At 36.5% G+C, this 27,419-nt stretch overlaps 2 protein-coding genes across 12 annotated transcripts in view; one reads left to right on the top strand and one right to left on the bottom strand.

Moving 5' to 3' along the window:
- Positions 1–359: 359 nt before the first annotated feature.
- dpy19l1l (dpy-19-like 1, like (H. sapiens)) lies at positions 360–7,781 on the top strand. 2 transcript variants are annotated; one of them, XM_043260151.1, is made up of 22 exons: positions 360–725; positions 1,091–1,115; positions 1,203–1,290; positions 1,531–1,668; positions 1,790–1,910; positions 2,298–2,391; positions 2,539–2,596; positions 2,701–2,792; positions 2,982–3,081; positions 3,706–3,783; positions 3,868–3,954; positions 4,196–4,255; positions 4,333–4,413; positions 4,487–4,588; positions 4,665–4,736; positions 4,893–4,963; positions 5,387–5,411; positions 5,513–5,632; positions 5,740–5,914; positions 6,008–6,107; positions 6,213–6,338; positions 6,417–7,781. In XM_043260151.1, exons 1-22 carry the CDS (start codon positions 518–520, stop codon positions 6,586–6,588), a joined length of 2,193 nt encoding a protein of 730 aa, XP_043116086.1. In that variant the 5' UTR covers positions 360–517; the 3' UTR covers positions 6,589–7,781. The 2 variants fall into 2 exon arrangements, with proteins under 2 accessions (XP_043116086.1, XP_043116087.1); XM_043260152.1 differs by lacking the exon at positions 4,665–4,736.
- A 1,133-nt stretch (positions 7,782–8,914) lies between these two features.
- Positions 8,915–27,419, bottom strand: part of slc4a7 (solute carrier family 4 member 7) — a 37,144-nt gene continuing 18,639 nt past the window's right edge. For 2 of the 10 annotated variants that reach the window (XM_043260141.1, XM_043260140.1), the window contains exons 6-27: positions 27,178–27,327; positions 25,440–25,862; positions 23,444–23,559; positions 22,515–22,577; positions 21,317–21,474; positions 21,091–21,178; positions 20,414–20,560; positions 20,198–20,301; positions 19,174–19,348; positions 18,801–18,934; positions 17,111–17,356; positions 16,928–17,033; positions 16,315–16,476; positions 16,130–16,243; positions 15,018–15,179; positions 14,692–14,943; positions 14,103–14,171; positions 13,801–13,974; positions 13,532–13,663; positions 13,286–13,380; positions 11,187–11,294; positions 8,915–10,279 (exon numbers count right to left, since the gene is read on the bottom strand). In XM_043260141.1, coding sequence (XP_043116076.1) covers positions 10,198–10,279; positions 11,187–11,294; positions 13,286–13,380; positions 13,532–13,663; positions 13,801–13,974; positions 14,103–14,171; positions 14,692–14,943; positions 15,018–15,179; positions 16,130–16,243; positions 16,315–16,476; positions 16,928–17,033; positions 17,111–17,356; positions 18,801–18,934; positions 19,174–19,348; positions 20,198–20,301; positions 20,414–20,560; positions 21,091–21,178; positions 21,317–21,474; positions 22,515–22,577; positions 23,444–23,559; positions 25,440–25,862; positions 27,178–27,327 — 3,260 coding nt within the window. In that variant the 3' untranslated portion in view covers positions 8,915–10,197. Of the gene's footprint in view, positions 10,280–11,186; positions 11,295–13,094; positions 13,147–13,285; positions 13,381–13,531; positions 13,664–13,800; positions 13,975–14,102; positions 14,172–14,691; positions 14,944–15,017; positions 15,180–16,129; positions 16,244–16,314; positions 16,477–16,927; positions 17,034–17,110; positions 17,357–18,800; positions 18,935–19,173; positions 19,349–20,197; positions 20,302–20,413; positions 20,561–21,090; positions 21,179–21,316; positions 21,475–22,514; positions 22,578–23,443; positions 23,560–25,439; positions 25,863–27,138; positions 27,328–27,419 lie in introns of all 10 variants that reach the window. The other 8 variants (XM_043260149.1, XM_043260144.1, XM_043260143.1 and 5 more) reach the window with 8 other exon arrangements.

Below are 27,419 nucleotides of genomic sequence, written 5' to 3'. Positions count from 1 at the left end.
GGTTCATTTTAGTGATTCAAAAATACACAGCGCGACCATATATATATAGTTATAAAATTACTTCTATGCAACCTATAAAAAGTACAAAAAATATATCTTTAATGTCTGTGTAAACATACTGTTGGCTAACGATGCTATGATTTGGCAAGCGATAAATCGAATAGAAAAAAATAGTTTCTTTATATAGTTCTCAAAATAAAAAAGATTCGTAAATGGAACTGTAATGAATCATTAAGGTAATCGTTGTTATCGACAGGTATTCCGTTTCTCGGGTTACAGAAGTCTTTTACCATGGTAACGGCTATTTAAACACGTTGTCATGGTTTCTCGCCAAGCGGACAGTTGAGCTCAGTGTCCAGACGGGGGCGATGGCCGCTTCATTCAACAGATCAGCGAAGTCCCACGGCACTCAAACCGAGCAGGACTACAGATGCGCGGCGCTTAGAGTCCAACAGCTGGCTTTTATCGCGTATCTACGCTCCTGCCGCACCCCCGTTACAGACAGAAATATGAAAACATGGTAGTCAAAACCAGAAAATCAAATGCCAAGGACCAGAGCAGCGAGAAGGACAGGAGTCAGTCCGCGTCGGGAAAAAGCAAGCGTGCCAAGGATGGGAAGGGCTCGGCTTCTCTGAGTAAAAACGGACTTTTTGCAGGATTCATTAGAAGCAAATTAGGTTTGAGCCCGTCCGCTTTTGCAAGAGGAATATCAGTGTTGGTTCTCGGTAAGGCTTTGTTTCGTAGCCGCTAGGTAGCTAACGGTTATTCACATGATTAGCATCTAGCATATCGTCAGTAACAGTATTATAGAAACGCACTTGTAAACAACAAAGTTGTGTGAAGCTCGTATTTCTTTTAGCGATTTTATTACCAAACAACTCCAAATGGCAAGTTTAATCTGTAGGGTATGGCTGAATTCTCACATGTTGACTACTAGTTAGCAACCGATCGAATTTCATTCATTTCACTCCAGTTATTAATTAGTGGTTTACACGGTTTGGTTTGTCAGTACATGCAAACTGCCCTCAGTGGCCACGTAGCGATCTGTCTCTGGACAGGGTCACCTAACCCGATGTGTTTGTTTCCACAGCTCTTATCGTGGGTTTTTTACACTGGTAAGAAGCTGTAGATCTTTAAAATGTCAACATAATGCTCCTCTTGTCGTGACAAAATAAATAAATGAACTATCCTGTGTTTCTCAGGTATCATCTCTCACATCTATTTGAAAATGACAGACATTTTTCCCACATGTCATCCTTGGAAAAGGAGATGGCCTTTCGAACGGAAATGGTTATTATTATTATTGTTTTTTTTCCTTTTAATGTGATTACTATATAATTTACTGTTGTATATTCTGTCAGTCGAGATGAGGTAAACTGTGATACGTTTTGCTATTATCTTTTGGTAACCATATAAAGCTCTCCTTCACCTTGCTACTCATTTAGCTAAATACAAAGCTTGAACTTTAATTGACATCTTGCTGATTAAGATGATAGTCTCACAGTGGCATGTGCTATTTTGTCTTTTTAGGGACTGTATTACTCATACTTCAAAACCATCATTGAGGCCCCTTCTTTCATGGACGGTCTTTACATGATCATGAACGACCGTCTCACTGAATACCCTCTAGTGATAAATACTCTAAAGAGGTTTAACTTGTACCCTGAGGTGAGAGATCCCGTTTTGGCATCTACTAAATATCACTGAACTTTCTTTATTACACGGTATTTGCTCGAGCTCTGAAGTTAACCATCTTTTTTTTTTTTTTTTTTGCTCTCTCGTCCTGCAGGTGGTCTTGGCCAGCTGGTACAGAGCGTACACTAGCACAATGGATTTCTTTGGGGTCCCTACCAAGTTGTGTTGGACGATCAACAGAGGGGAGGGTCTAGATCCGGTGGAGAGTTGTGAAGGTATTGGAGAAGCCAAACATTTAAAAAGTATCCATTGTTCGGCCCACACATACAGTACAGTGCATGTAAATAACACGTGACATTCAAACAACGGGTTTTAGTTAAACCGTGGCCCATGCGTTAAGCATTCATGACTTGTTAGTTAATTCCCACGTTTCTTCTATACAAGTTGCCTTTGTCTTTAGAAAGGTTTTCTACATTTGTAACCGTAATTGAAATGCTAACTTTAGAAATAGGTCTTTTTTTTTGCACTCAATGACATCTTCGCAGTTTTCGCTTCTGCTAACACGCTTATAATGAGGGAAAATGTATTTTTGTGAAGTGTTATTGTTATCGTTATCGTTCAGCGTGTAACTGACAGACACGCGCATACTCTTCGTTTCACAGGTCTGGGGGATCCTGCTTACTTTTATGTCACATTTGTGTTCCTGTTAAACGGGGCAATGATGAGCCTCTTCTTCATTTATGGAACATATCTGAGGTAATCCGGCCTAGAATAAACAACTTTAATCGATACCAAAGAAAGTGCATATCTGTGTTTATACTGTGATTTATAAATGGGTTGATCCTAAAAGCACAATTGAGTTAGATCATAACATGCGCTTTATTTTCTGGCTCTTCTTTATAGTGGCAGTCGACTGGGAGGCACTGTTACAGTTGTGTGTTTCTTTTTCAATCATGGAGAGGTAAAGCAGATTGTTTTCTTAAGCATCTTGGGAGATTTTGTTTTCTTGCTATAGTCTAGTACTTAGAGATTTTGTCTCTTTATTTTTTTTCCCTTGAATCCCAGAGCACTCGGGTCATGTGGACGCCACCTCTGAGAGAGAGCTTCTCCTACCCCTTCCTGGTTCTGCAAATGCTTCTGCTCACTTACATTCTCCGGTAACTTGCTAGTTTTTTCAGATTTCTATTCAACTATGATCACTATTTATGTTCATACATTTACATTTTATGTGCTCACTTGGCACATTTAAAAAACGTCTTGTGTATTTAGGCTGCTTTTGTGTACGTTCATGCAAAGTCATGATCAATTAAAATGTACATATCATTGGATATTTTTGATTTTGTAAGGACAAGGAACCCTAGCAAGAATACTATGATGGCTCTGGGGATCTCTAATATTTTCTTCATGCTGCCATGGCAGTTCGCGCAGTTTGTCTTGCTTACCCAGGTGAGTGAGGGAAGAGACAAAAAAACCACAGACATGCTGACTCTAACACTTGTTTAATGCTGATATTTGAAGAAAGCAGCTAAATGTAACATCCACATTAACATTGTGAAATATTTTTACAATTAAAAACACATTTATATTGTTATGCTTTAAGATGTAATTTAATTCTGCAATAGCAAAATTGATTTTCACCAGAAATTACAGATCATTATAATATGCTGATTTGATCTGATTTAGTTCCTCAGTTGTGCTGCTGAAAATATTTGAGGAAACTATTTTTTCAGAATTATGTGAATAAGTAACTAGAAAGTAAGAGTTTATTTGAAATAGAAATCTTTTCACTGTTATTTATCAATGCAATAATGCATTCTTGCTGAATAAAAGTGTTCACTACTTCTTCTTCTTACTGACCTCAAACTTTTGAACAGTGTTGACAGATTCCTAATGGAAACGTAATGCGGTTCACCTCCGGAGTCAGAGTCATTTGTAATGATATTTTGCCTGAAGAAGACCTATAACATGATTGCATGCCTCAGGAATATTGTGCAATCCAAGTTTTCAATTTTAGCTGTTATGAGAAAATAGTTTTGGATGCTATGGCAAGAATGTTTGTGTGTTTTACAGGTGGCATCTCTTTTTGCTTCGTATATCCTGGGATATCTGAGCCCATCAAAAATGCAGTCTGTCTTAGTAACTCACATGGTAATGCGAAGGCTTCATCAACAGAGCCACAATATTGTTCGTGTTGTCTTTCTGAGTCACTGATGAACTGACTGCTCCTTACAGATCTCCTTGGCCGTCTGTTTTCTTCTAATGTTCGGGAACTCGATGCTGCTGACATCCTTCTACGCCTCTTCACTGGTCTCCATCTGGGTGAGTTGTGAAGGCTCATTGCTGCACTCATTAGCTACTCGCTCAGGAAAGCAGACAGTGTGGTATAATCGGTTCCTAGGACACCGGTGGCTGATGTGTTGAACTCTTCTTGTGTAGAAAATGCTAAATAGTGCATTTAGTCAGTCCAAATGTACAAAAGTACAAAGTACATACAAATAGATGACCTCAAACACGCTGCGAGGAAACATGTCGGTTTTACTGGTTGCTGCTTTCATTTCAGGGGGTGATTGCACTCAGGGATCGTTTGGTCGGTGTATTCAAACCTGGACTTTTCACATGGGTAGGAGCGCAAGCAGTGCTGTCTGATGCAGCAGCAAAATGTGCCTGAATTGACTGAAAAAGGGTTGTTTTTGTTAGGTCATGCAGTGTCTTTCGTGGGTGGTCTCCACTGTCATCCTGAAGTTCATGCTCTCGGTGGTCTTCGGGGCATCAGACGATGTGAGTAAAACGAGAACAGTGCTGTGAACATCGGGGGGCCGTTTAAACATTTTAATTTTGTTTTGAATTATAGGCCCACATCAGCAGCCTGATCAAATCCAAGTTTACAAGCTACAAAGACTTCGACACGATGATGTACACGTGTGCTGCTGAGTTTGACTTCATCGAAACAGAGGTGGGTAATGTTTCCTTGCAGTCAGTCATCAATTTCCCCTTGAAGCTCTGTTTTATTGGACTTAATGTGTTCGTAGACTGTCATCCGGTACATCAAAACCATGCTGCTTCCAATTAACATGCTGATTGTGGGTTTTATTGCTGGAAGGGTGAGTTGTTTTCACCTTAGAAGATTTACCCCACCTACGTTTGGTTATGCGTGTCTTGCTTTTATCTGTTGCGACGATATTCTAGGTTTACAGTTTTCTAGAAGAACTAAAGTTCCCTCCATATGCTTCCTCCTTTTTTTTGCTTCCTGAGCTCAGACTATACAGGACATTGTTGTGTTTCTCAGAAATAAGACAACAGTGAAGTCCGAGGATGATGAAATGGAGCAGTAAGTATATTTCTGCAGCACTTCACCGGCGTGATTGTTTTGAACATGAAACATGAAACATGTTACACAGAAGAAAATATAAGTACAAAAAATTGCAATGCTAAAAAAACATTTTTATCAATCACTTATTTAAATAGCACTTTTAACAACACAGATTGTAAGATACACAGATATTTTTGGAAACTTTTTTTGTATTTATGAATAGAAAAGAACAGAATTTTACAATCTTCTGTGACATTGTCTTTTTCACTCCTAAATAATCGATGTCCTCGCAAAATTATCGCGGTAATGATTTTTGTGTATATCTTTCTTTCCTTCCAAAAAAAAATTAACTCGTTTCTTTTAAATATTAGAGAATAATTAATTTCTTTGGATAATAATTGCTGCCTGGATAATTCTAAATCGTGCTCTTCCATTTTTCAGGAGCCAGATGTTGGCGAAGGGAGTGGTAGGTTTTTCTAATTTTGTTATGGTTGGCCTTTAATGATTTGTATCATTTTTTTTGTTTGTTATGATTAAGTTGATATCCAGAGGCTGTTGTTCGTCTAGATGGTGTATCACAGTCTGCAGCTGGTGGCGTTTGCAGTGCTGGCTGTGCTCATCATGAGACTCAAGCTCTTCCTCACTCCTCACATGTGCATCATGTCGTGTTTGATCTGCTCCAGACAGGTGACCCGACTGTTCGTTCTCCACGAGTCACCCCCAAAATTTCCATTTTAATTTTACATTTCCAATTTAAAACGTGCCGTGACTAATGCTTTGATTTTCATCTGCAGCTGTTTGGCTGGGTAGGAGAGAAGTTGAAACTCCAGCTGACAGTCGTGGGAATATTATCCATCATGGCCGTCCAGGGAATCACCAACCTGCAGAATCAATGGGACATCATAGGAGAGTTCAGTAACTTCCCTCAAGAAGAGCTCCTGGAGTGGCTCAAAGACAACACAAGCCCTAGTGAGAAACATTTGATGTTCAGCAGCACAAAATGAAACGTCTCGTGTCACGTGACCAGTGTTTGACTCCTGCATCCGTGCAATGTTCCTGTAGATGCTGTGTTTGCTGGTGCAATGCCCACCATGGCAAGCGTGAAATTGTCCACAGGAAGAGCCATCGTGAATCACCCACACTATGAAGATGCAGGATTGAGGTAGACGTGATCCAACATACATTTTGTCTGTGTATTATAGTACTTGTCCAAGTATTTAATGCTTATGATATTGTCAATGTAAAGATTTATTTTGACTTCATTCAGAGAAAGAACAAAAATGGTGTATGCCATGTACAGCCGAAAGCCAGCTGAGGTAGTGAAGCGAAACTTAATAAAGCTGCAGGTGGATTATTTCATCCTCGAGGACTCGTGGTGCACCAGACGCTCCAAGTAATTGCTGCGCACTTTGAATTAATACCGCTGCTGTTGAGTTCTTTTAGCTCACATGCTTTTCTTCTTCATCTCTAGGCCCGGTTGCAGCATGCCTGAGATCTGGGACGTGGAGGATGCACAAAATGCAGGAAAAGTGCCACTTTGCACTCAGATGTGGAGGGATTCTCGTCCTCACTTCTCCACCGTTTTTCAAAACAACATTTACAAAGTCCTTCGAGTTCCCAAAACAGTAAGAGATTTGAGATAACAGCAGTTTTTCCCCCTCACCTTACTGTTTTCATGTCTTTTGATATATATGTGTGTGTGTGTGTGTGTGTGTGTACACACAGCAATGATTATTTTTGTAAAGGTCAGATATGTTTTTCTTGAGCCCTGCACTTTGGTGTCAGTTTTGTTTTGAGAAGCTGTAAGAGATGATATTGAATCACCTCTTTTCACTTAAAGAAGCAGTTCACCCAAAAATGAAATTTGTTCAAAATGTGCTTCATCTAAGTTCGTTCCTTCATCAGAACAGATTTGTCCCGAACTGGTTTTTATTTATCCATTGGTGAACAAGTGATGTAATGATTCATTTCTCCAAATCTGTTCTGATGACAAAAAAAAACAAAACTCATCTACACCTTGGATGGCTTTGCTTTTTTTTTTTTTTTTTTTTAAGACCTGTTCCTTGAAGCATCTGTGCTCATGCTTGTTGAAATGTCTTTTATTAGGAAGACTGTGATAATTTCTTTTTTTTTGCCATTGATGGTGCTGCTGTTTGCATACGGTCCGGACAATTGTTTACTTTACACTTTTTGTGCATAAAACAGTTTATTCAGATTTTAAACCTGTGACGTTTTGTAAAAGGATTTCTGTATAGTTCTAAAATTGTCGTTTATTTTGGGCAGATGCTCTTACCAAAGTGACCTATAAAAAGTTATATAGTTTGAGGGAGGATTACGATAGTCTATAGTGTTATTTTTTTAAATCTGCTAACTCAATTTTATTAGTCAACGGTTGTAAATAAACCGCTTGTTACTCTTCTGTGATTGTGGAAATCATGGTCAGTGTTATGTATTAGAGTAGCTATTTTATGTTTAGTTTTTTTTTATTGGTTCTGAATGTCTTGTCTTGCTCAGCTGTATTTTCATCCAGTTTCTGTACTGAAGTTTACCAGTGCTAGTGTTGTACTCATCTCTCAAGAATAAGGAAATGGCAGTTTTTGTCATGTAACAATAGTAGTCCTTTAAAACCAAGCTGAAGGACTGTAATCACTGCCGTAGTATTAAAGCGATCAGTTTGTAGCATGTGTTCTGTTGTAATTCAGAAGTGTCCTTTACATTTCAATTGGCACGCATGTGAAGTGTTCAAGAACTATTTCTTTTTTTATTTTGGTCTGTTTTATCAAATGTGAGGACCTAAACCGTTTTTATTTTACCAATTAAATGTTATTTGATTCAACCACTGAATCTTTGTGTTGTTTCTCGAGTATAATGTTGATGTGAATCTCAAGTTACAATGTTAGTCAAAATTAGCCACTTTTTTTAAAGCCAAGGTTTTAACCTTTTAAAAATGGCATATTAAAAGAACTTTACTTTTTTTTTTCTTCTAGGGACAGAAAAACAGGCCTTAATGTTTGTTCAATGAATATAAAACAAAAACCCATACATGTTTCATTGCTGGAATTATAGGGCATTAAACTGCATGTACATTTTTTTTTTTTTTTTTTTTTTTTTTAAAGAACTTCGTGTATAGCATTAATATTATTCAGGAAAAATCCCACACAATAAAAACCAGGACAAACAGTAGATTAAAGACATCAGACATCTTTTTTTGTTCCTTTAATAAACAACATCATTACAAAAGACAGCTCAGTCCCCTTTGTGTGTGTATTGTACAAATTCAAAGGTTTCTTAAATCTTGATTTGGCCAGTTCACGAGGGAAACGTCTGTCTGAACTGGGCAGAATCCTGTAAAAAGTACATTGTGCAGACAGAAGCTCGGAACAAACGGCAGCAATACTTGTTCAGAGTCTTACTGTGAGGCTAATAAAGGAAGATATAACCACATGACATGACCGAAAACCATCTTCCAGATATTCAATTTCGTTCTCACCCAGACTCCAGCATTTATTGATCACATTTAACAAGCGACTTGCTGCAAGAGTGAAAGTATACAGAATGAACCTAGCGAATACAAAGAGTGCTTTCACATAAAAGTGTAGTAGTTAGAGGTATTTCATTGTCACTGTGGGATCTATGAAGCGCTGTGTGAGCATAAGGGCACTTACTACTCAAAACAAATTAACTCAGTTCAAATGAACTATACTTGGCAACTCCTAAAGTTATAAAAGCTCCCACCACAAAATAAAAAAAAGATATGTTTTATCTCATGGTGGAAATAAATTTCGGAAAAGTTTAAACTAGGTAAAACATGTTAGAACTAATAAAAAAACCCTGACAATTGCTCTGTTGGACTATTAGAAATTTTATATATATATATATATATATATATATATATATATATATATATATATATATATATATATATATATATATATATATATATATATATATATAAAAAAGAGATCAACATTGGTTTTCAGCATGAACAAAATGGCATAAAAGGCAACTTTATTGTCCAGTGTAAAATTAAAATACATTTCTCACTAAATTAAATGAAAAACGGAGGACATGTGATTTTTTTTTAAACATAAAAGAGTAGTGTGGGGAAAGAGTGCAAAAAAAAAAGTTTCCTGAGACTGCTCTAGATTAAATAAGTTGTTGTCAGGCCTACAGCCATGATGGCAAGCCTACCTAAAGTGCACATTAACACCAGTAAGAGAAGAGGAAAGAAATGACAGGCCAACAACTCTGCAGCAGTCCTTCTGCCCCATCATCAGCGTCGCCTACTTGACCATTAAATGACCGTTAATAAATTAGTTGATTTACACATTGTAAAAATAAAAATAAAAATCAGACATACTAATAATACAAAATTCTAATTTTATAACACTAACAAAGAGAAACAATGTAAACACATAAATGAATGTGGGGAAAAACTCTAACACAATCTGGAGCAATTTGCATTATTCAAGTTCGAAATTAATATTTATTTTCAGAGCGACTGCAAGAATCGGTCTGTTTGTTCTCCTTCTGAACTTTTTTGTTTTCATATAGTATTTGTACATAAATCATCAAGAAATCTGTCAGACCATCGTTGGGAATGACATTTTTACAATTACAGTAAAATAATAATTTACTTTGTATTTAGATTTAATGTCCTTCATCTGACATTTTGAAGTGTTCGCTTTGCACACTTTTTCCTGTAGTTTGGAAAATCAGTCATTCAGCCTAATATCACCACCTTGTATATGCATTTATTAATTTATTTATTTATTAATAAGCAGCATTCTGCTAAAACAAACAAACTGCATTTTAATGTACTGAAAAAAAACCAACAAAAAAATCTTAGGCGATGATCTGAAAACTGTGGTACCGTGAGAAAGAGGATTTTAGTGTGTAAAACTAACCCTAAAAGACTTTGTCTTCCTTCTATTCAGAAAAATGTAATTAAGAAAATAAAATAAAAACATGAAACCTAATAGTCGGAGTTCTTCATACAATACCCTACATGTCTGAAATCGTGGTGCTTTATTCATATTAAAAATGAACTGTACAAAATAAAAAAGGGCTAGTTGGTGTGATTAAAAATAGAAACTTAGATAAATATACCTGGAAGTCATTTCTCAGCCCTCTATCGGGCATCTCTACCTTTGGCTTGACTTTGGCAGGTTGGAGGGACAGACAGAACAGAGCAACACTGTTCCATACTAGAGGACTCTGGGAAGGGTCCAGCACGTGTCCACAGTGAGCTCTCATAATGACGTCTCTGTATCTACACACTTATCCCCCAGCTCGTCCTCCACATCGATCTTAATACTGGCCGTCTTCTCTTCACTGTAAAACAGACGTAAGATGAGAGAAAATTAACTCGAAGCAGGAGTCAACCATTTTCTAAATGTTATTATATCGACATACTTGCAACACACAGTATCAGATTCAGTGAAGCGCAAGCAAATCCAGCACACACGTTAGACAGGCATTGTTTTTAAACAGCAGATAAAGGACTGGTCACGTGAAGACAAGGGAAAACAAGCAAATTATTTTTAGAAAATCCAAATTTTGGAAAAAATAAAAGACACTTTTCTAAAATAAAGAAAAATTGTATATATTAAATGAAATTTGATATATATTACATTTTAATACTAATGTATAATGTTATATTCAATTTTATTAAATTAAATTTAATATATATATATATATATATATATATATATATATATATATATATATATATATATATATATATATATATATATATATATATAAATATTTTTATATTAAATTTAATATATATAAAACAATTATTTATTACAATTATTTTAATTTGTGTATATATATATATATATATATATATATATATATATATATATATATATATATATATATATATATATATATATATATAATTTTTAATTTTTACAAAAATATACTTTTAAAATACAGAAAAAAATTCTGTATATAATTTATTGGGACTATAATAATGTAAGGACTAATTTGCAATAATCTCATTAAATTATTCATAAACACAGTCTTAAGTAGTTGCACTGAATCAAATTTAACAATATACATTCAAATGAAATCTCGGACAGACGGGCCTTTAAATTCAATTTTAAATGGTTAAAATTCAGAGTTCTTCTGTACAGTTTTACATCTGAGCAGGAAAACAGGCTGTGAGCTGAAGCGGAGAGAGGAAACAAGAGTGCTATGAAAAACAGGGATGAGGTTAGAGTAACAAGGCTACCTGGCACTAGGTTTCAATACTTTGGCACTGTCAGAGCTCATGGCAACAGCTTTCCACACAGCAGTTTTGGCCATCTCATCAGATATGTTAACCACAGAGGGGTCAGTGCTGCAGAAAAGACACATCAGAGCACTTACAGCTGGTCGCCCACACTTTAACACACTCATTTCTCTTCCTGTTCACCAGCACAGTGCTTGATGGCCGTTTGATTAATAAAGCATGACAAATCACATCAGAAGAACCAAAGAGGAAGAAACCCTGTGTGTTATTTCAGAGGTGAGCATTTAAATGGTGCGATGCTCATGAGTAAAATGTCATGTTAGTAATCAAAGCACATTTGAGTCAGATAGACAAAGTTTTACTTGCTCCCTGGCTAAAAATAGCTAAACATCAACCTTATGGAATTGTTTTTATAACATTCCTCTAGAAGACCATTCTAGATAAGATAAAGTAACTATGAAATGGACACTAAGCAGATATGAGACAAAACTGACCAAACTTGCCAAACAAGAACAACAACAACAAAAAAAAAAAATCAATTGTTGAACTCTTAATCCACATTCACAGGCAAACCTATAACTCAATAAGTGTCTAAAAAAAAATACCAAACCATTTAAAAATTTGAGGTCAGTAAGATCATATATATATTATAAAATACATGTAGCAATAATGTAAGCAGGTAACAGTAGTTATACTTCTAAAGATTATTATAGTAATCCTTTAAAAAATATCTGTTTGGTATATTTTAAAATACAATGTATTTCTCTGGTAGCAAAGCTAAACAATACATTTAACACAGCTTAGTATTTTTTTGTGGAAACAGCAACTTTTCTTATGATTATTTAATGCATAGAAAGTTGAACTGAAAAAGTAAAGCCACTTCCTTTTTTAAAAGATTTGTCGCTTTGGATTCATTTATCTCTTCCTTGTCAAAAAAAATGTAATTTCTTCTTAAAATGTAAAATTCGTCTTACTGACCCTAAACGTTTTTAAAGTAACGTATGTCTAAATGGTATGTAGTCATAATAGTGAACAACAACTTGCTTGAGCATATTTTTTATATAGATACAGTTAATCATGATTAATCCTGTTGTTTATATATTATATTAAAATATCTGAACACATCATCTAACAGCTGACCATCAAAATTCAATAAAGCCATATATGTGACCCTGGAAACAAAACCAGCCTTTAATTAACGTATATATTTGTAGCAATACCCAAAAATACATTTTATTGGGTCAAAATTAAGTAAAAATCTGGTTATTTTGTAAAAGTCCTACTGTAAATATATCAACACTTAATTTTTGATTGGTAATATTTATTGCTAAGATCCTCATAGCTGTTTTTCGGCCAAATATTGTCCTATTCAAACCATAAATCAATCAGAATCACATATAATGTGTATTACACTGGCCATGAGGCAAGAAAATGTGAAAAAAAGTCTTGAGCTGTCCTTTAAAGGCTAAATGAGTCTCTGCTGTCATATTAATGCCTGTTGTTAAAGCAATGAGAGTTAGCACTCTGACAATGCTCTTGTAACCTGTTAGCAAAGCATTACAAGAGTACAGGTCAATGACACAGCTGTCTGTCAATGAGATGGCCCTGGTTAATATGTTTAGATATATCTGAGCTCTGGTTTAAACGTGAACGGTCAATAACCAAACATACATGGTAAATCATGAGCAACAATCATCATCTGAATCTCTTCTGCATTGGGTGAATCGAATGAGGAGCATCAGTAACTTTAACCAATGCAGAGCTGTCAGAGGAAGATTACGACTCATAACCATGCACTCGCATCGTGATGTGCAAATACTGTGTTAAATAAACGTAAGTGATGATTAATAGCTGTAAAAAGGGAGTAACCAGAACTAAAGCAGGCCTGAGAGTAGACAAAAGACCAACCACTCCGCTCGTGTCTTCCTCGTATGAGGTGTCAGAGACTACGCTGTCAGATCTGTCTCAAAAGAAACAGGTCAAAAAGTACCGAATCAGCCTTTGAATGAGGCCAACACAGGGTGTTTGAGAAACCCACAAGAAATGCCTTAGCTCATACAGGGTTAGATCTCATACTGCAGCTATTAACTTTCACTAACCTGACTTTAAGGGTCTTCACAGGAATCTCCAGGTGGTCCCCGTTATCATAAGGGATCTCCATTCCTCCTTCATCCTCCATCATACGCTGTGCTTCCTTGGTAGACATATAGTGACATGAAAGGTGATTGCTTAATATGCGTTGAGAATAACATGCTATAGATTATCAATAGAAGACAAGCACAGCATCACGCTATGTACATAGGTACAGGGCCATCTTTAAAATTTCAGTTCACATCTCGAAGTACCTCTTTTTCCTTTTTCTTTTTGTCATCTTCCTTTTTCTTCTTGCTTTCTGGCATCAGGTCATCCAACCAGCTAAGCTCCCTCTTCGTGAAGCAGAAATCTAGAAGCTTCCTCACAAATACCAGAGCAAGAACCTACAGAAGGCAAATACAACATCTAAGTATAAATACATGCAAAACGAAGGTGCAAATGCAGTTTGGCTAAAAAACACAATACACAAAACACACGTTAATACAAGGTGTAAATAGAACCTATGAGATTTGAAATGCACCATCATAGGGAAGACCACCGCGGCAGCAGAGGCTTTGATGACCCACAGCAGCACCAGGCAGGTGAGCTGAACTATTGTGAAGATGTGAACCTTCCACAGCGGCACGTATCTCAGGTAGATCAGGTCAGGCTGGTGCTTTGCCGGCATCCCAAACAGTTTAATACGGTCAAAGAACTGCAGTGCAATGAATACAAACAACATGAGCACACATCCATCATAGCCTTAGTTTGACCTGCATGTATAAATAAGACAAATCAATCCTGTAATTAAATAAATTATGGGGAATATGAAAGTGTGCTAACCTGTATGCCTTTCAGCGACGAGGCACCCATGTAGAGGAACACTCCATACAACACGGGCATTGGGATAAACTATAGAGAAATTAGACAAATTCATTAATTTTTAATAGCCTTTTATTTTATTTTTGCAATGGAAAAGTTTACTGAGCCTTTAGAAAAAATATTTTAAAAAATGCATCTTTGATTATCTATAATCTATAGTTCATATAGCATGATATAGTAGGATATGGAGCTCATACCTAAAGGGGGAAAAAAATACTGGTTGGATTTCAGAGGCCCTAACTGAGCTGAAACATTTTATTATTTGTATTTACAATGCCAAAAAGTATATTGAATATTAAATATTAGCAGTATCAATTTTATTCTTCTGTTTACTTGATAAAACCCAGAAAATAGACAAATGTAACAACCAAAAAAAAAAAACCTTTACTTGCTAAAAAGTATACGAAAGAAATCATGTATTAGAAAAACTAATTTCTGATTACGCTGACAATTAAAAGGCCTTAGATATGTGTATGAAATATAACACAGTTGATTTATAGGATTAATTATTATTGTATAATTTTTCTCTGCACTTTAAACTAAGCCATACCTTTAGAATAGATGTCATAAAGACAGACAGACCCATAAGCACAAAGATCATGAGTCCAGTAACCCTCTGCTCACGAATGCCCAAAAATTTGGGCTGCTCTCCAGGGGCTGAGCACTCCGACTCCACCTTTAAACTGTTGACATGAGAGATGGAGAGGACAGTGGCAGCGACGAACCAGGGCAGGCCCATCACAGAACACACGCCGAGCATCACGGCCACCACCAGAAGATCGAGATGATACCCACAGCCTTTCTGCAGAAGAACAGAATCATGAGCCCCAAGACTGCTGCAGTGCTCTGACAGACCGGATCAGGTGACAAACTGACCTTGAGCTTGTGTTCCTTACGGTTAATGATGACGGCGGTTATCTGCTGATCCATGAAGATGAGGATTGTGCACAGGAGGGCAGGGATGGCTGCTGCGAACAACGTCCATGTGGGGTTATCTCCAAGAGGTGAGATCAGCCAGCCACGGTTCTTAGAGGTGGGCTATTGGACAAAAGTAAAACAATTTATTGGTGATGAACAATTTTTACTATTACACAGTGCTTACTTTATTGGTATCTGTATTGTATTATCAATACTGTACATTCTTATTTCTCTGATTTTTACATTAGATCGCCTTTGCTATTATCTAATGTTAATTAATAAAAACGTAACACTTATTTCGCAATCTCTCAAAATTAATATTCATATTTTATACCATACATTATAATGTTGTGATGTACAAATTCACTTGCAGCAGGAGACTTTAATTTAGACAAAATAGCATAGAATATGAATGCCGGTCATCGCTACATCTTTTACAGTAAGAATTTACAAAATAAATTAATGCGTTGAAAAAAGCCGAAACAAACAGTACTCAATAAGCACATATTTTACAATACCGTTAAAACGTTTAGGGTTGGCATGATTTTTTTTTTTTTTTGACAAAATAAGTGTTATAACAGCACCAAGGCAGAATTTTTGCATTTTGAAATTTTGCTAAATATTATTTTTTTTTAGCATTACTGATAAATACTTGCACAAGAGTGCAGCACCTGGTTTTTAGGCTTTATAGAAAACGGCTAAAGAAGAGAGGTTAAATCGACAGTCAAAGCTCAGCAGGATAACAGAAAACAGAAACAGCTGGAGTGGTTTAGAGTCAAATAAGCCCTGCTAAGTTTTCTGTTTATTTTAGATTATTTACCACAATGTTTTGCCTACATTTAATTAATGATACACTCATTTTATCTGTTTTTGATATAACGCTATAAAGCTGTGAAAGTAAGTGTTTTGAGAAATAATGATACAATTTTTTATGTAAATGTAAATAACTTTTGGTGAAAGAGTTTTCAAAGGTTAAAATTCCAGAAACCCTAAAACCAACCAAACATGATCTCGTCAACCTAACTAACAAGAAGAACAACCACAAATTATTTAATAGAAAACAACATTACCTCAAAGGTATCTGGGACATGTAGTTTAGGAGAGGGGACGCCCACCAAGTAATCAACCAAGACCATAATCATGATGGTTAGAAAAACTGCAAAGTCACTGATTGATGATCGGACCTGGAGGACAGAAACTAAATGTTAGAGGAAATAACACTATCAGCACATGATCGGTGCATGACTCTACTGACCTTAGTGGGGAAATAGCGCTTGGTCTTGAACTGCTTGAGAAAAGATGACAGGAAGAAAGTGGTGAAGAACAGAATGACAGACCAGAACAATACGTCAGGGATGTACGGGCCATTATGTCCACAAGCAGGACCCACAAAATTGCCATGGAGTTCCTTGCAAGTCTTTAAAAAGAGAGAAAAAATAGCAAGTAACAATTAAAGATGTTTTATTTATTTGATATGAATACAAGTGAAACTAAAATGATTTTTAAAAAAATAAAAGAATTTTCATGTTAAGCTTTGATGATAAAGACATCCACAGAACAAGAAAAAATACTTTTGTTAAACGTTCTATATGCATTTGATTTAGAAAAAAAATATGCTGTTAAAAAATATATATGCTGTTTCTATATTATTTACTGATAAATTATATTCTAGCAGCTGGACACTTTTGATGCTGCCCTTTTTGACTATCCATCTTATTCTGATATCTATTGAAGTTGGACATAAAATATAAAACAATTAAAGTGTTAAGTTAATGTGTAATGCTGTTAATCATATTTCTAATATTAACGTTTATTTTGGCAGCACTATTAAAAAACGTAAACTGTAGTGTGAAGAAAGAAATCCTTACTGGCACATCAAGGTCACTCCAGTTGATGGTCTCTGGACTAAAACCTGACTGATTCCATGACTGTACCATCTTCTCTGTGATATTAGATGGAGATGAACACTGACATCTAAAAAAAAAGATAAACGAATAAACTTATAATAAGCGTGCAACATAAAACAAACAACAAGGTGAATATTTCCTTACGTATAAACTGTGAGGTTATCCAAATTGTCGTGCATGTTGAAAGGGAACATTTCCCCGAGCTGGAAAAGTTTCTCCAAGGCCTCATAGATGAAAATGATGCAGATGAGAGCTGCAAAGGCTTCCTCTGTGAATCTTGTTATATAGCACACCAGAGAGCTAGCGTCTGTGGCAACCAACACGATACACAAGAAGGCCGTCCACAGACCAATGCTAGTGCGCAGAGGGAGGTAGGAAAGACCGTAGTCACTGAGGAGAGACAAAGAGAAATGTTATATATATCACGGGTAAATAATTGTCAATACTTACATCACGGTATACAGTATTATCACAATACTGAAATTAAAAAAAAATAATAATAATTTAATAGTTGCAAAAAAGTACTGTAATGATACAGAGTAACAGGTTTAATACCTTTTTTTAAGTATATGAACATTTCATTACAATAAAGCAATGCACAAAAAATGTGTAAAGTTACATCTATTTACACAATTTAAAATTTAAAACTCTTATTTTATTTTAGCTCAGTTTCATTAAAAAAAGCAGTTTATATAACACACACAGTTTATAATTTCTTTAACAACATGTTATTAAATATTTGAATGACTTAAGATTAATGAATGTTTAGAAGAAATTTTCACTGGGAGATTGTAAACTAATTAATGAACTAATGTTAAATAATGAAGCCCTAATGTAAAGTGTGGCAGAGTAATAAAGAGTTTTAAAATAAATATTCTATTGGGACTAAACATTAAAGTATTAGGCGCTGTGATGAACTCCACAGAAAATAAAAAAAATATTATTGCGTGTTCTCATGCATGCTTGTTTACATCAGAGCACACACGTGTCTTGGCAGCTTACAGTGGTGTTGTGCATTTAACCAGTTAATAGGAAAAGTGTTCTTAAAATACATTAAAAAAGTAATTTTGAATAATTATTTTCAGACTGTTGAAGCGCCCGCGCTAACAATACGTGCATATTCATTATCGTTATATTGCATTACCGAACACCGGCACATGTCTAATATCACAGCACATCTGGATAAAATCGTCTGCTAAATGAAAAAACAACATCCAACCATCATCTAAACAGTGATGTGTTTTTGTATAGAGAACGGATACACAGACTTATGAAACCAAGCAATTATCCAGTTTTATATTTGCACTGCTGCATAAATTTTTTTTTTTTTTTTTTTTAATCAGACACTGACAACTACAAAAAAGTGGTTTAAAATCAATGCCGCACCAACTCTTTCTTACACCAGTAGATGGCGCTGTGGTATCTACTGCATAAAAATAAATTTTTCACAAAAGGGAAACAATCAGAATTGCATTTCTCTTCTTAACCATAGTTGACATAAAATGTCAACTATTGACATAAAATGTCAACTATTGACTAGAATGTCACATCTTATACTTCAATTTTGTTAAACAATAGTTAGTTATAATAATATGACAGGACAAAGAGCATTTAAAGAGTGCTGATATTTCATAAAATATCATGGTGAAGAACTCAACATTCATTCGTTTATAAGTTTGCACGCAACATAAAATAAAGGATCCAATGAATAACAATGATTTTCATTAACCTATTAAGCTGGTACTGGATTTCAAATTGCCCCAGTTTCTCGGCACAATTTCTAAAAAGTGAATGAGGAACAGTGTGACACTCTATTCAAAAGGAAATCTCTCACCTGCAGAACTTGAAAAGAATCTTCTCAAAAACTAGAACTGGTCCAGTGCTACCCAGAATAGTGAGAGGCTGACCAGAAAACAGAGAGAAGGCCACACCGGTAAGTGAAGCTCCAAACAGAGACTCAATGGCACTCTAAAACAAACACAGACGAAAGAGATGACATCAACAATGTGGGAGAGTTTTAAACAGAGAATAAACACATTCTGTGGAAGCAGGAATTATATCTTTTAAAGCATAAAGGAAAGACTAAGGCTTAATAAACACTCTTGATTCCAGTGAATCGGAATCATATTCAGACCGTCTGTTCCACTCAGAGATTTAATCCTCCATTATTCTTTCCAGACAGGGCTAAGTCTACAAGTCTGACTCACTATGTTGTTTTTGGTGGCTTCCCCCAGAAGGCCTCCGAAGGTGATGACGGGGGACATGCAGGCACAATAGAGGAAAAGGATAGAGGCCAAGCACTGCAGGCTAAGAGCGTCCCGCACGTCGCTCCAGTAAAACGGAGCCTTCCTTTTAATGTCTAGCACAAGTCCACCAAATATCCTGTGATAAATGAAGAAAATAAAATAACAAATCCTATCAGCACATACAAAAGCAATCAAATTTGGAGTTAAAATTTGCAGAGGTTAACAAACTACTACTATTACTATTAATAATAATATTACATACTGTTGCTATATATTTTGTATTAACATCCATTTATTTCTTATAAAATTAGAAATTACGAATGATTGTTGGGTGTAACAGTGAATTAAGTCCCTATATTAATAAAATTAGTAAATGCATTCGGTAATGATATTATAAGGGCTTCTCATTTTGTCCTAATGGCTGCTTAGGGTGTGTTGTATTTTCAGAGCACTGTGGGGCTCTTAAAACACATCTTAATAGACGGGTCTCTTACACAGCCAGCCGGCCATTTTAAGCTACACATCAAAGGATGGGCGCCACTGTTAAATATACCGCCTTTATTCAATACCTTCAACATGAAAGGCTCACAAAATTTGCACCATAAAAACATTTTTACCCCCCTCCATTTAATGCGCGTTTAATAAGGTCCTCTTTCATCAAAAGAGAATTAAGTAAATCCGACATCACCCCCTTCTCTTTTTCACTAACACTGTTCAGCAGGGTTCAGCTTTGACACACATTTATATTACGTCCTTAAAGTCCAGACAACTTAATGGCTTAATGCAAGAGCACAACATGTCTAAGTACGTTATGTATATAAACCCATCAGCCATATTAGGGCACGATATAATAGAACCGTTCTGTTTTGATATATATGCTTTGCATAACGGTAGCTACTTTTATAGACAAACTCAACAATGATACGGTTGAGGTATGCAAGAAAGTAAGCAGGAAATAAATGATAGAGGTTAGACTAGCACTGACCGTCCTGTCCTCTGAAGTTCTGGTCCAGCATGGTGTTCCTCTTCTTTGATAATCTCTGATAGTGAAGCAGAGCCATTAGGCATGGATGGCATCTTCCTCTTCTCCTGCACACATAAAAATGGCAGCAACAACCTCGTTAACCCAGTGGCTCATGTCTGGCTTCTTTCAGAGAATCAGCAAACGCCGGGTTACCACTACTACGGAGCCGTTGATTACCTGAGACGGGACGCTCTTTGGCGGCTCGATTCGTATTGTGGGGTCCCATTCTCCTGGAGGCAGCACTGTCACCTGGTCCAAGAACTCATCTATGCCAGACAGAAGGTCGTTCCTGTCCTTGGCTTTGTATGCTACATCATGAAAGATCTGTCATGGAGTTAGAAAAGATATTGAACTGAAAATGCTGTTTTGTAAATGCAACTGTTGCAATTATAAAATTAGGATTATGAGCGAAGACAAGCTGAGCTTCCTTCAATGACTATAAAATAATTCAAAAGGTTTGGGGTCTGTGAATTTTTTTAATATTTCTAAAGTGTCTTTTGCTTTATGTAATCAAAAATAGAGTCAAAACAGTAATATTGCTAAATTTATTTATAATTGAAAATAGTTGTTTTCTGCTATAATATGTTTTGAAATATAATTTCTTTCTTTGATGCAAAGCTGAATTCTCAGTATTATTACTGCATTCTTCATTGTCACATGATCCTTCAGAAATTGTCCTAAATTGCTGACTTGGTGGTCAACAAACATTTCTTGCCATTATCAGTGTTGACTTATCTTTGTGTAAATTGATCATTTTTAAGGATTCTTTGATGAAAGTTCAGAAGAACGTTTTGAGCTATAGGCACGTTAGATTAGTACAGGAGATACAGACTTATTCGAAGAGGATGCCTCACCTCATCTGTCATTAAAGTAGCTATCGACCTGCCAATCTCATGATATTGGCCCCCTTTCCCGAAAGGCCCCAACATCAAGAAAAGAAATCTGTAAAACATAAAAAAAGATTAAAAAAATAGTTGCTTAAAAGGATTTGCATACAACACCAGCCATAAGAGAACTATTGAAGCCATTTATGTGTTTTTATGTAAAAGCAAGCCATGTTTTTAGGTGTGTGAGTGCTACCTTGTTGGAACAGGCACTTCGGTCAGTCCAGTGAGAAGGACAGCAGGTGAGAGACGTATAAAGGCAATGATTGGATGCTCAAGAAAATCAACCTCCCCCACCAAAACATTTGAAGCCTCAGCACCCGGAGGAATTTTCTTCATGAAATTCATGTCCACCTTAAGAGCACAGATAAGTACAAGATCAAGTAAGCACTGCCATGTTTATGAACTTCAAAAATTGTGTATTGGTTTACCAGTAATATGTAGTTGGAGGTAAACCACACAGTACAAAACCAGGAAATCAAACTAGTCTATTAGCAGTATATTTGATGGGTTTTTTTGTTGTTTATGGTAATCATGCATTTATTGAAACAAGTCCGCAGGAACTAAATTTCTGCCAAGCTCAGTTTAACACGGTGATCAACTAATTTTACATGAACTATAATTCACACAAAAATATAAATTATGAGAAACAATTCCATGATGAATCACTGACAATGAACAAAAGCAACATTTGCACAACCACATAACACACCAAACCACTGACACATGAGAGACGAGTGATATTTCACAATCCACAAGATAGCAAAATCTAGACCAGTTTGGTCTGGAGAAATGTTTTTCTTCTTAGCGAGTCACATTTTTCTAACCAGGATCAGGATTCGTGGGAAGATGTCACTGAACTCCTAACAAAATAGGACACCATCTGAAGCTCAGGATCAAATGCAGAATCAAAACAAACTATCAAATTTAACCAAGTAAAGAACGCTGTCCATCTTCTTCAAGTGATTTCATTCATCCAGAACAAGGTAGACATTTTTTGGAAAACAAGAGGGAAAAAAATCTGTCTGGAGTTTGTTTTATTTTAAAACAAAGCTGTCATAATAAAAACATAAAACTATGAGAATCTGTTCAAACCAATACTTCACAACGTTTCAACAGAAACTAACCTGTGATGGCTCTTTAATAGATCTGATGGTCTCATGCTAAAGACACAGATTTAGAAATATTGTGAAGTACTACAACATTGAAAATGGAGCATTTTTCCTTCTCCCAAGATGCTTCAGACATAATTTAATCACAACACACAGTAATCAAAACATGGTTAAGCACTCAAGACATCACAGAAGACCAGAGTCACAAACACAACCTTATGAAACACTCCATGACGACACACTGGAAGACAGGTTATAAGTTATAACGGTGTGGAGACTTACAGTAGGCCTTTTTCCGCCCCCTCCCAGAGAGCCGCAACTACAGTGAAAAGGGGATTGGCTGTCCTGATACCAACCAGACAGACACAGAGTGTGTTCAGTGTTTGGAACATATCTGCCATCTTGCCATGAGACTTTTCTGGTCAGAAGAATCTCGAGCCAGTAATCAAACCGCTCATTTGATCCACTTACAATGTTAGTGTTTTGCACAAAAACAGTCACGACCTCCAATTTAAATTTTTAGCCTATTTTTTACTCACTATCTGCTTGCAAAACCTAAATTACATTATGACATGTTTACAAAACCATTGCTGGTAAAAACAATGCTTCCAAAACCTCTTTAACGATTGTGTGATAAGAACTTGTTGTGAACACTCAAATAAAATACCTCAAATTGAAAGTCCAAACAGTGCTTAAAATTATAAGAAAAACAAATTAATTAAAAATAAATGTTCTAAATGGGTAAAGCAAACTAGTAATCCCACAATTAATTCATTGTAACAAACCGGCCTACTATGAGGCACTATTAATACAGAAATTATATATGCGTGTGACGGCCAAATTTCTTTTATACAAGTTAATTCACAAACATTAGATGAACCTCATCTACATGTGTTCAACAATGTAGGGTCCCTTTATCATTTGGCAGTCATTATAAATAACATGGATCAACTGTATATGGTGCAATATACATTTTTAATGATGTTTTTCTTCTTTTTTATAATTTAACAGTTCCTGGTCACTGTTTACTTTTTTTTTTGCTAAAAACGACATCCCTGTTCACTAAAGATCCCCGATCTTTACTGTGTTTCAAGACCAAGAAAGAGAAATTAAATTAGAGAATGATGCAAATGTCATCTTTGTGAAACCATTCCTTTAAGTGATAAACGTCAACAATATTTACAAGAGGACTTGATGTAGTCGGAGCTCACCTTGCTAAAGTCTACAGTGCTGTTTTCCCTGCTGCCACCGGCACCGTTAATACGGCTTTCACTGGGCTTACTGTTCTCCAGGCTCCCCGGGGCCGACTGGGGGGATGCAAGAAGACCTGTTAGGATGAGAAATAAGGAAATTGGCTGAGAAGGGCAGTGGTTAGATGTATGATTATGATTCAAAGCTTTGATACACACGGAAGGTTAACTGCACACTCATTGTGTGGCATGGAGCGTGGACATGCAGAGTAGGTCGCATGCTTTCTGGATAACATTACACTACAGTGTGTACATATTCATAGATACTCTGCTATAAGGTTGAATGTTAAACATTTAGAAAGTGATATTCCCAGATAATTTGTTGGATAGACCTTTTTAATGAAATGACAGGATGAGTTCATTTGAGGAGAGCATAAGTGTAAAGTTAAAACCCTAACTGAGGAATAACAAACTGTTACTGGCTTCTCCATGAGAATTTTTGCTTCATACAGCACAGCGATCAAAACCCATCTCCCGATATCCTTAAAGAGGCACTGTAAAACTGTAAGCCTGGGATGACATTTCGTGGAAACAAGCTCTCCTGCTATCTGAGCCTGCCGCCTGACGTCAAGCACGCTTAAAAATAAAGGGAGCAAAAAGACCCTCCTTCTATGGTCTTCCCTATAAACACACGGAACAGACAAATCAGTCGCTGCGATTGTTTAATGTCAGTCTCTAGAGCCTGGTCAGGTTTGCAAGCACGCAAGCTGCATGCTCTGCCAACATGAACGCAGCAATGTACAACATGGAGCAACCCTATGACATCACCCACTCCCATTTCAACAGGCTCAGTTTACACCTCTGGAATTAAGTGTATTCCAAGATGCCAATGACCTAAAGCATCACGGGAAGCTTTCTGATCCTCAGCATGACGTCGTTTATTAGCTCCTGTGAGGTACTACCATCCTCTTGAAGTTCCCATAAGTTTGTACGATATAGAATTTTAAATGCAATTGATATAGTGGCTCTAAAATCAAACGCTAGAGACGCTAATTTAAATTCTGTTTGAGGTCCCTGTACATAACAGCATTGATCATGGCAACAGAATGCTTACAAGTGAAGCCTAAAAATACTATGCATAATATCTGAGAATGAGATATGAGAATGAGAAATTATAGGTGCTATGTATGTTTCTGGATGCTCTCTGTGTATTCTCAGAGAAGGATAAAATAATAAAACAGTTATGATCTCATGGAAGGTCTTATGAAACCTTCTGATGCGTTGGTCATGGTGAAACTCAAAAAATAGGTGGGGACACAGTGAGACAGAAAAAGACATTCAAATACTGTTCAGGGTGACAGAGGACAGGTTTGTGAAAATGAAAGGAGAGAATGTGAACAACAATGTTGCACTGCGTTGCATTGAAAGTAGCGTACATTACATAATCTGGATGTGTTATTTTTATAGTTTAGAATGTGTTATTTTTCTGTTTATTCAAACTTTTCATGTATAACTCCAGGTTTGGATTTATAATTAATGAAAAAATGTCTTGTAAATATTTTATGGTTAAATTGTAATACATAAACACACACACACACACACACACACACTTTCCCACTGAAGTCTGAGCTTAGCAACTTGTTGGTGAGAGAAGTGAAATATATAAAATTTTGTAAAACAATATTTTTTGTTCCAAATATTTTACATTATCCTATTTTAAAACCGTTATGAGGAAATGTTAGCAGCCTTATTGAATAAAAATATTAATTTCTTAAAAGAAAATAAAAATTACTTTTGAACACTAGTGCATGTTCCATATATATTTATGTAATAATATACTCAAAACGCCCATTCCATTGTGTATGCATTATTTTTCAGTTTTAATTTTGTATTTTTAAAAACTGCTGAAAACGATGTCTTTTGTCTGGGCTCAAACACTCATGACAAACATAGTGAGAGTCGGCCTCTGAGATGTTTCATGCAGGTGACACATCATGCTGACGGGCTGGATATTTGCCTGACTGAGGTGGGGGCAAGAGCTGTGCCAGCCTGCCTGGATCACGTGCCACCTGCTCTTCCTGAGAGGCGGAAAACAGTGAGTGTGGTTCCTCCTCCTCCTCAGGTGGGAACACCACAACCTCTGGAATGTCCTCTCTCGTTCCCCGTGCCACCAGCAGCTCGGGTCCCTGCTGAGAGGGTCCTGGGGAGCGTGGAGATGATGAAGCGCGGTGGGCGGTGGGGGGCGTGTTTTGAGGGGTGGCGAAAGGGGAGGCATTGGGGGAGGCAGAGGGGGAGGAGTTGGCGCTCGGCAGAAGCTGGTTGAGAATGAGGGAGGAACGGGAACTGCGGGACCCTCTGGAGGGACGGTGTGATCTGGGGGGACTTGAGGTGGAGGAGGTACGTCTAAGGAGGGACAGACGGGAGGCTGAGAGACCCTCCCCTGATGGGACCAGAGCAGGAGGTCAGGAAAGCATGAGTGAAAAGTATGAAGAGAGGAAAAGAATGTAAACAGACAGCAGATGGAATAAAATAACACTGATGAATGAAAAAAAAGAACATATGTTGTAATGAGAGCTGGGAGTGTTAGAATGAAGTTAGGAGGTGAGATGATGGCAAAGAAAGGACAGTGCAAATCAGTCACATGGTTCAACAGCCAAAGACATGACCATCACACACTGATCGTTAACATTTTAATTGACTTAGCTAGCCTGTTTTTTGTAAACCATCACAGAAACCTCATTCAACTCCTGTTTCACGAAAGTTTCTGAATGGGATTATATCTGCAACACAAACTCTGAATAATGCTGAAATTGTTGTGAAAAGTGTTTAGCAACACAATCATTTGGTATATATATTTATATTACATATCATTTGTTTTAAATTAACAATTTTTAAATTAAGAAAAATACATCAAATTGTTTGCTTGGCTAGAGGAAAGTGGAAAATTTTGTGACCTGAACATGCAGCACTTTCCATTCAGGATAAATGTCTGAATCCAGATGATTTAGATTTTGGGATCTGAGTTCCAATCAATGTAGAATAATCAGCTAAAAATATTCAATACGTTCAACAATGCATAAATTTGTTTAATATATTTCTTAGAAATGATTTCTATTTCAAATAAGTGCTCTTTTGAACTTTATATGCATCAAAAAAATACAAAATTATTGTTTTACTGAAATTTGAATAAAATAAATGCAGACTTGGTGTAGCATGAGAGACTTCTTTCAAAGACATTTGTAAAAAAAAGCTTTTTAAAACTGATTACAGAACTATTTTCTGAATAATGCAACTGTTCTGTTATGCAGCAGGTTCACGCATTGCTTATGCGTGCCAAGACAAACAGTTCTTTTGCACACAATAGCAACACCATTACTTCAGCTCTTCCTTTAGGACATTGTGGTGTGAGTAAATACAGGAAATGCAACTAACACAGCACACAGCGAAGGCCTGAAATCAGTCACTGAAACATGCCATGCACTTGTCAAATGCGCTGAAAGAAACGGAGCAACTAGTTGCAAATACTTCCTGTCGCATGTCTAATAATAACTGCTCCCCACAGACTGAAGGATCCTTTGCACCTCTAGTTCCTTCATTTCTTGTTTATGAGTGGGAACAAAGGATCAATAAGTGGTGGTTTTAACAGAATCTTGTTCAAAAGTGATCTTTTGAGTAAATATTAGAAAGAAAAAGTCAAGCACAGCAAAAGCTCTCACCATTCCTCTCAAGCAAGTGCGGGTCTGAATGTTTCTTGCCTATGTCAGCGAAGGAGCGCACAAGGGGGATGCGATTGCTGAGTTTCTTCTCATTCTGGTGATGATGTCTCTTCAGCATGGCGTCCCGCACCTTCTCCCTCAAACAGTCGTCCAGCTGCTCAGAAGCCACCATGTTGTCTAATACCATGTCTGGGGACAGGGAGAGACATTCATTTTTCAGAAATTAATTTTGTTTGTGCTGAGAAACATTACCAGTATAGATGCTAAAAATTTTTAAATTA

The sequence above is a fragment of the Puntigrus tetrazona genome, chromosome 16, assembly GCF_018831695.1.
Source record: "Puntigrus tetrazona isolate hp1 chromosome 16, ASM1883169v1, whole genome shotgun sequence".
NCBI classification, from domain to species: Eukaryota; Metazoa; Chordata; class Actinopteri; order Cypriniformes; family Cyprinidae; genus Puntigrus; species Puntigrus tetrazona.
Note: the sequence above shows the minus strand (reverse complement) of the source record. Positions and strands in the feature narration are given on the sequence as shown.